This window comes from Neoarius graeffei, chromosome 4, assembly GCF_027579695.1.
Source record: "Neoarius graeffei isolate fNeoGra1 chromosome 4, fNeoGra1.pri, whole genome shotgun sequence".
NCBI lineage: Eukaryota > Metazoa > Chordata > Actinopteri > Siluriformes > Ariidae > Neoarius > Neoarius graeffei.
The window spans coordinates 104,950,335-104,959,425 of NC_083572.1; the positions used below are offsets into that span (position 1 = coordinate 104,950,335).

Sequence of the window (9,091 nt, forward strand, 5' to 3'; positions counted from 1 at the left end):
TCATCTCTAGCCGCTTTATCCTGTTCTACAGGGTTGCAGGCAAGCTGGAGCCTATCCCAGCTGACTACTGGTGAAAGGCGGGGTACACCCTGGACAAGTCGCCAGGTCATCACAGGGCTGACACATAGACAACCATTCACACTCAATTTAGAGTCACCAGTTAACCTAATCTGCATGTCTTTGGACTGTGGGGGAAACCGGAGCACCCGGAGGAAACCCACACATACCCCTTTTCCACCAAATCAGTTCCAGGGCTGGTTCGGAGCCAGTGCTGGTGCTGGTTCACAACTCGTTCAACTTGCGAGCCAGCTGAGAACCAGTTTGCTTTTCCATCGCTCGCGGTGCCACGTCATTACGTCGCTGTATACGTCATTACGTCGCTGTATACATCAGTTACCGTATGTCGCTACGTTTGCTTAAACCTTGGCATGAATATTGAAGCAAAAACAACACGGAAGAAGCAGCAGCAGCAACAACAACAATAATAATAATAATGGATGACTTCGCGTTTGTACAGCAACTGCTTCTCGTCGCTTAAAAATGGCGATCTTTCGCGGTCTTGCTATTGTTGTTGATCTTAACAACTCCACCCCCCCGCTGACGTAAGCGGTTCTTTCCTCTGGCCCAGCAGAGAGTTGGTGCTAGCCTGGAACCGGTTTTTCTGGCCCCAGAGCCAGTTCTTTGTCAGTGGAAACAGAAAACCCGGTTCCAAACTAAGCACTGGCCCTGAACCAGCCCTGGAACTGCTTTGGTGGAAAAGGGGCAACAGACAACATGCAAACTCCGCAAAGAAAGGCCATGGGGCTCAAACCCAGACCTTCTTGCTGTGAGGCGACAGCGCTAACCACTACACCACCCTATCTATTTATCTTATTTTATTAAATATAGGAATGCATTTCTGATCGCTATTTTGTCACTGCTATAGCAAGTTATGAGTGTTTGAAATATGCTATGTAACATATCAGTCCGAGATGTCAACAATTGCGGCTGGGTGTGAACCATGATCTCACCCTAACGACTCTCTAGACTGCTAACACTGTTCACACCCAGCCCCTGGTGACATACACCTACAGAATGACTCAATGACCCATGTGATCTCAACAACCCTTCTTAGGCTACATCCACACGACAACGGCAACGAGATGTTATTAAAAAAATATCGCATCCACATGGGCAACGGATCAGTAAAATATCAGGTACATATGGCAACGCAACGCTTGCTGAAAACGATGCAATACACATGCCACACCTCTAGGGGCACTGTAAGACGGTCCCTTCAGAGACACCAGAACAATAGAAGTAGTAAGGACGCATGCGCATAAACTATTATGTGCGAGACTTCATATTAGCCACAAAGTCAGAAAAATCTGTTCGTAAAATTACATTATAATGACCAAATACAATGAAAAGTATTTTTCCAGTCTCACCTGTGAAAGGTAATCCCATGTGATCTCGTTTGGACAGTAAACCTGTTGGTACAGTTAAACGCAGCACATGAATGAGGCATCTTTATTCTCCGCTTTGCCCCATCCAATATGGCGGCGAGGATGACGTATGATTCTACGCGGAAGGCGGCATCTTTAATGGTCCGGAATAAATTGAATGCTACACGTTGATGGATTAATTTGTTCTTCTACGCCCTTTTTGAGGAATGTATTGCAGGACTTAAACCAACATCTGAAGAGGTGAGATCGCTCCTTTTTTTCCCTATTTTTGCTGGCGGGATTGACTCACTCTCTTTCTCTCTCTCACTTTGCACCATTACACAATAAATATTCACAGTGAAAATATTTTGTAAGCGCGTTTCATGAACCAAGTTATAGGATTTGTTGACAACTTGCATCAAGTTCGTTACACTTCTACCCAGCGTGAAGCACATGTGGTTGTGACGTCATCGTAAACAAATCCGTTCTACTCATCCAGACGACTTCGCAACAGTGCTGTTGCCAGATCTTTCCACTCTGGAACCCGTTCTCAAAAGATTTCGTTTTGGGGCACCCAAAACGCCGGTGCCGTGTGGACGCCAGGCCGAAATGATAAACAATTTTATCGGATTCACCTGAATCCGTTGCCGTGTGGACAGGGCCTTAGGGTTGCTTTTGGTCCACTAGAGGATAAATACCTGGAACTCCCCACTATTCAGACAGAACTGAAGAAGCCTTTCGGATGAGAGGTGAAACGTCTTCAAGAATTTCAAGCAAGTCCAGTTGCCTTTTTTAGCACCTATGGTATACTAGGACCTGAATGACTGAGAACCTTCACAGACAGATCAGGGTTGTAAGTAGACTGCAAGGATAAGATGCAATACTCTAGGAGGATGGACTTCTAGGAGGACTGTGTTAGTTTGAGTTGGCAAGTTTCTTGTGGTAGTGTTTTCCAAATTCTTGTTGTTCTTATCAGGAGTGACTTTTGACATTACACCTCCCAGTGACCCTCCCATGGATATTAAACGCTCCCTGAATTGTGAATTGAAAAATGGATGCTTTTTTTTGTTTATACTTTGACTATGAACTGTATTTTCAAATTGTTGCTGGAACTTTGGTTCTCCCCAAACTGAATTAAGACCCAGCATCTCTTCTGAACTCCAGTGCTTCTTGGACAACTTGGATGCCGTGTTGTGATTGGAGCATGATCATATGACCATGTGACTCAAATATCTGGGTTTGTAGATGTAGAAAATTACACCTTCCTAGAAAATCATTGCTCTTGTGGTCATTTTATTGCTGTCCAGATGAAAGAGTTTGGTCACCGATGAGAGATGTAAAAGTTGTATTAGGTGTAGTGCTAAAGTTTCTATTAAATAATGAAAAATAGAAGCATTTTTTTCACCCTACCGTATATTGTCTACATTTAACTGAACATGACGTTGACATTTCTAGTGGGTTTACAGCCTGAACTCCCTGCAACGCCACAACAAACCATCAATTGGGAAATTTGTTCCACTGTGGTCATTTATTCGGGGCCAGTGGTAACTCAGAGAATAAGACATTGAATGACTGGTCAGAAAGTCATGAGTTCAAATCCCAGCACTGCCACTGCTGGACCCATTGACCAAGGAAGGCATTTAACCCTCAACTACTCAGTTAAATACATGATACAAAAGTGTACGTTGCTCTGGAGAAGGGTGTCCGCCAAATCCCGTAAAGGTAAACTTGCAACATACTAATGGAGTTCAATGGCTGTGTTTACACTTCAGTGATACATCAATCAGTTTCAAATAAACAGAATTTCTATTCTTTTCTCAGTCCATGAAAATGTGTAGAAATTCGTCTCGGGTGTAATAAAAAAAAAAAATAGGTACCCTTTGGGTCCGTGTGGCTACTGCTTATAAATAAAATTGTTTTCTGAGCCCATGTCCATACAGTAAATATAGCATATACTGTATACACATGTTATCAACTATACTCGCCTCATCTCTACAAGCATCGCCAAGCTGTGAGCAGCATCAGGGCTTGGAGTACTTTGGTTACCAATTTTGTTGACTCTGTTTTGTTCAAAATACAGTGCTGTGAACTCGATCTATTTTCAAAATAGTAAGAAAGAAAGCACTTGTTCATGAATTGTCTTAGAAGCATTATTTGGTACTAATGAGCAAATTTTGTTTCACAAGTGTCGTGTAAAGACTCTAAAATAAAAAATAAAATAAAAAAATTAACGCGAATAGCAGAAGTTTGATATCGGCTTCTCAATATATCTGCCAAAAAGCTCAAAAAAAAAAAAAACTTACAAAACCTTTTGTTTGACCTTTCAGAAGGACCAAACAAAAGCTGTGATAATCAAAAGGTCAGTTTTCTTAAAATAAACACCGCTTACTTGATATCGAATCAGTAGCCTCGGCGAACCACGAGGTGAATTTCGTTTATCTTTTTATCTGCCGATTATCTTTTGTTTCTGGTTCTGATTGGTTCCGAAGTTTATCAGAAGTGGAACAGGTAATCGAATTTGATCAGGATAAGTGCTGATTGGTTACGAAGTTTCGCTATTGTTACACTCATTCTTACAACACGATGACATTGTGCAGGGATGAGAGTGGGTGGTCACCAAAAAAGCAGAAAACAAGATGGCGCCCGAAGCCGGGGGTCTGGGAGGGATACCCCCCCAGGAAAATTTGTAAAAATAAGGCCTTACAAACCACTTTTCCTGCAATCTGAGCTGTAGTAGATAAAAAAAATCTGTTGACTTTTTTTATATATTTACATGAAAATATGTTTCAAATCAATAGGAGTATTGTTTGAATTCAAAATAAAATCACATTCTACATTCAAGGGTATGGTTATAATTTATGATCAACAAAAATGACAAACTAAATTCACATTAAACGTAAGTTTTATTAATTATCAAAATGTTCATATATTAAATAAAATTTCTTAGGGAGAAAAGGTCAGTCACCCCATGTCCTCATTAGCTGCATATGATTTCAAAGTCTTTTGAAATATTTAAGTTTTCAAAACTGTCAGCATTAATTCAGATTTACTGACCATCATATACATGTTCAATGTATTAAATCAAACGAATGCTAAGTTTATGGGATAATGTCTATGTACACTTTATGCAATTATTTATAGTTCACAGTCACTTCTCATTTTCATTTAATCATTTCGACTTCTTCAGCCTTTTGGCCAAAGACAAAAGCTTGTCAGTCCTCTCTCTGTTTTTTATACCAGCATCGATTTCACGTACCTTCGCTTCGTCTCGCTTGTCAATTGTATTCGGCATTTTGAGTAAAAAAGCCGATACGAAAGAGAAACGTATTTTTGAAGCGCAGCGACGATGAACATGTGCAAGTTTCGATAAAATAGAACAGATGCGGGTACTTTTGTAAGAACTGTTATGATTGGCTTTTGTTCTCTCCCACACTCTTGTAACAACTGTTATGATTGGCTATCATGCTCTCGCCAGCGATGTTTTGGCCAATTACATTGTAGATAACACGTATTCTACCGCGAGACTTAGCAAGACTAAAGATGGCGAAAATGTAAACATGTAACATCGTCGTGCGCTTGAGTATCACGAAGGAACATACCCCAACCCCCCTCAATGAAAAAAACGTCTCAATGGATTTGGCATAATATCGATTTTCGCTCAGAAAAAGCGGAAATCCGCCGAAAAGCGGAAAACTCTCATCCCTGATTGTGGCTTCGCCACTCGTTCTTGTGTATCTTTGGTAATGCGAGATCAACTGTTCATATCGCGAGATCACGATTCGCCGTTCTGGTGATTGTAATGCTTATGCGTATGCGCAGTGCGCTATTGTTACACTTAAGGCCTCTGCATGCTCTTGCGACAAGGCTTTCGCAGATAGCTTCTCGCAGACAGTTGTAATTTATCGTTGAGCGGGGAGTAATAGGCGTGCTCGATGTTATTCACCGCCACAACGCAAGGGGGCGTGAAGTCGCGAAATCGCTAGGAGTAGTTGGTGGGTGTGGTTAGTGGAGTGTTTATCCTCCGGTTACTTATAATGACTAGAACTGGAGTCGTATAGATGTACGTACTTCCTCACTTCCTCGATCAACCGCTCTTCGTGCTGCTCCATCTTCGCTCGTGTTTTTAAAAATGGCGGTCGTGAAAACAAACCAAACCGGGAAAGAAGGGAAGCGGAAGTGCGTGTACAGCGGATGTAGAGTGGACCAATCAGAGCCCTCTTGTCTGCGACGCTGTCTGCGAGGCTTCTGCGGTGGTCACAATTTTTGGGAGGTGCGCGCCGAGCGTCTGCGAAGGTGGGGGGGCTATGCAGACACCATCTGCGACACCGTCTGCGAGGACTGGGTTGTCAGCATAAATTGGCCTTTATTCTTACAACACAGTGACATAGTGGCTACTGCCTCGCTTCGCCTCTATGAGGCAGTAGCCACACACACAAAAAAAACCACTTAAGTATTCATTTAATGAATGTGTTATTATTGTGAAACACGAGTCATAAACGCGAGTTAAAATGTGAACAGCAACAAACAAGGAACTATATCACTTTATTTACAGAATTCAATGTTATTGCTGATCTACTGCAAAATACACAATAATCACTAATGAATGGAAATCATTTAATGCTATCATGTAGATATATGTCTATAGTTACACAAATACGCAAATACACAAACATACTGTAGACCCTGTTGCATTTATTTTCCAAATTCAGCTTTAAGTTAATAATTATAATTGAATCATAGTTTATATTTACATCCCTGATCATGAACATCAATAATAAATCTATTGCACTCTACCTGTAATGAACGTACTAGACGTATGACAGACGCAGGTTTGTATTTAATACGAATAAATGCTTCACTTCACGTTATATAATGCCAGCGTTAGAAGAACTACTCTGCATGAAAATCCTTCCATGCATGCCCTGGTTTATGAAATTATTGCCCCTGATGTCTTACACACTCTCAGACAGGCTCTTGTTTCTTAGCACCACGACAGTTCAATCTGATCTGTGGTTACGGTTAATTAGACATCGCCCTGTGGTTCTCTCTGAGCTCAGTGTGCTTTGGAACATGTGCTTCTTATTATCAGCGTACAGAATAAATTACAGAGCTGTTGAAATGTAACATGAGGTGATGTCTCCGCTTGTTTCCTGCACCTGCAGGTGGTCACTCACGGACAGCCTCCATCAGGCAGCGGTCAGTGGTGTCGCTGCAGTCTGCCCTGTGCTTGCGTCGATTCCTCTGCTTTATCCGACCCGTGGTGTGTGTGTTGTTGTTGCGTAGCCTGTGCAGACGTGTGTGCAGGACTTTTCGCAGTTTCTGCCGCGTGAACGCATACAGCAGTGGATGGAGCACCACTGTCCAGTAGGCAAGCACAAGGAAGCAGACCCTGAGGCGTTCCAGCCAATCAGAGGGTCCGATGGCCAGATGTAGGAGTGGTGTAATGGACAGAGGAGCCCAGCACAGCAGAAAAGAGAGAACGATGATGACAGACATGCGGAAGACACGTTTCTGACGTTCCCTTCGGTCTCTGTGACGTCTCACAGCACGGCGCAGAGCCAAGATGGCAGACACCGAGGCTCCTACACCAACACTAGGTGGAGCATGAGGAGCAGAGGGACTCAATGGTGTGGTGGATATGGTTGGACTGGGATTACATGGCAAGGCTGTGGATGATGTAGTATGCTTAAGAGGTGTGGTTATGGTGGATATTGAGGGGCTGGGGTTTAGAGGGATGGTTAAGGTGGATGCCACTGGGTTTGGAGGTATAGTAGGGGTGGAAGTAGATGGGCTTGGGTTTGGAGATACAAATATGGTGGATATAGTTGGGTTAGGGTTTAAAGGGTTTAGAGGGAAGGATGTGATGGATGTAGGTTTGTTAGTAGTTGGATTTGAGTTACTATTTAGAAGGAAGGATGGGGTGGGTGTAGCTGGAATGGAGTTTATATGGGTGGTTATGGTGGATGTAGTGGGGTTAGGGTTTAGATGGGTGGGTGTATGTGGGTTAGAGTTTATATTGGTGGTTATGGTGGGTGTAGCTGGGTTAGAGTTTATATGGGTGGATTTGGTGGATGTAGAGGGGTTAGGGTGTAGATGGGTCATTATGGTGGGTGTAGTTGGGTTAGGGTTTATTTGGGTGGTTATGGTGGATATGGTGGGATGTAGAATGATGCTGATGGTGGAAGCATTTGGGTTATGGTTTATAGGTGTGGCTATAGTGGATATAGGACTCAAAGGTGCTTTGCCCAGTGATAAGCCTACATTCGGGGTCAGTGTAAAGGGTGTGGTTGCAGTGGTCGCAGTGGTGGGGGTTGGACTCCGTGGAGTGCTCACTGATGGTGTGTTGGTCTCTGTGTTCATGGTCACTGTGGTGATGGTGTCTGAAGCCACAAGTGGTCCAGTGGAGAGGGGAGGAGGAGAGACAGATACAGTCTTTGTCATGTGATCTGGTGACTTTGCAGACCTCTTACGATGCTGCCAGGGGCGCCGGACGAGTCGCGTGGTGCCTCTTTGTGCTCTGGCTGGATGTCCGATACGAATGCGCAGGGCCTGCAGGATGCGCGAGTAAGTAAACAGCATTACAGCCAATGAGCACAGGAAGATGGGAGCCTGCAGAAAGAGATGAGCTTGCAGAGTCCCTACCAGCTGGGAACACATCAGAGTGCTATTTGAATAAACAGGTGATCCATGTGTTGCCCCAGAGCCAAGTCCTGCCTCCACAAATGGCAAGACCGGCAAGGTTAAAGACACCACCCACACTCCAGCTAGCAAAAACGCTGCTCTCCGTTGTGTAAGCAGACGATTGGCTGGACGGACACTGATGTCATAGCGATCGAGGCTAATGAGCAGCAGGTTGAGTGCAGTTCCTACACTGGCGAAGGTGGCTGCTGATTCATGGAGACAGCAGAGCAGGACATGATGAGGGCTGGAGGCTCCACCCAGAAGGAGGAGTATTGCAGTGATGGGCAGGCAGAGCAGACAGAGCAACAGGTCAAGCATATGCAGGCTGAGGGTGACAGCATGGCTGACCGACTCGAGAAGGCTGCAGTGGCCACAGTACAACACCAACACCGTCAGGTTCCCGCCCACGCCGAGCAGCAACTCCAACAGCAGCACAGCACTCACTGTGGCCCGGAAGCCAAGCCATGCCTCCTCGGGCTTGACAAGCCCTGCCCCCACACCGTCATTTGACTGCAGGAGCGTGAGTGTGGGGCCCTCGGAAAAGCTGCCATCTGTCTCCATGGAAACAATCATGCACTGTTACACACATTGCCAGCCACGCCCATCTGTAATGCTGCACCCACTTGTATAACGGAGTGATTGATAGGCCTGAGAAAAAGGGAGAGAAAATAACAGCTGTAATAACATGATTTCAAGGAACATCAGCTGCAGTCTCAGAGTGGGATGCTGTTGTTGTTGTTGTTAATAAATCTTTTCTTGTGTGAATGTTACAGTACGTGACTTTTCAAAAGACGGGAACAATAATGAATTTTGCTACAGTGATAAATGTCACAGATTCTCTGTTATTTGTAACAGATAATAAAACATGGACCAAAGACAAAATGGATTTTGCATTGCTATAAAAAAGTACTGCTGTATTTAATACTAAAATAAAACAATAAAAAAATAGGAAAGAAGTTTCAAAATAAAATACTTCAGTTTTTTTG

At 43.8% G+C, this 9,091-nt stretch overlaps 1 protein-coding gene across 1 annotated transcript; it reads right to left on the minus strand.

Moving 5' to 3' along the window:
- Positions 1–6,590: 6,590 nt before the first annotated feature.
- On the minus strand, positions 6,591–8,678 carry LOC132884657 (G-protein coupled receptor 22). Its single transcript, XM_060918495.1, has 2 exons — positions 7,678–8,678; positions 6,591–7,161 (listed from the first exon to the last, which is right to left on the minus strand). Exons 1-2 carry the CDS (start codon positions 8,676–8,678, stop codon positions 6,591–6,593), a joined length of 1,572 nt encoding a protein of 523 aa, XP_060774478.1.
- Positions 8,679–9,091: the final 413 nt, after the last annotated feature.

What these genes read in the sequence shown, in the direction of transcription:
- LOC132884657 (XM_060918495.1), bottom strand. Translation starts at nt 8,678, where the DNA reads ATGATTGTTTCCATGGAGACAGATGGCAGCTTTTCCGAGGGCCCCACA. An exon ending in CTGACCCCGAATGTAGGCTT is followed by an intron (nt 7,162 to 7,677) that starts ATCACTGGGCAA and finishes ATCCACCTTAAC; the next exon opens with CATCCCTCTAAACCCCAGCC.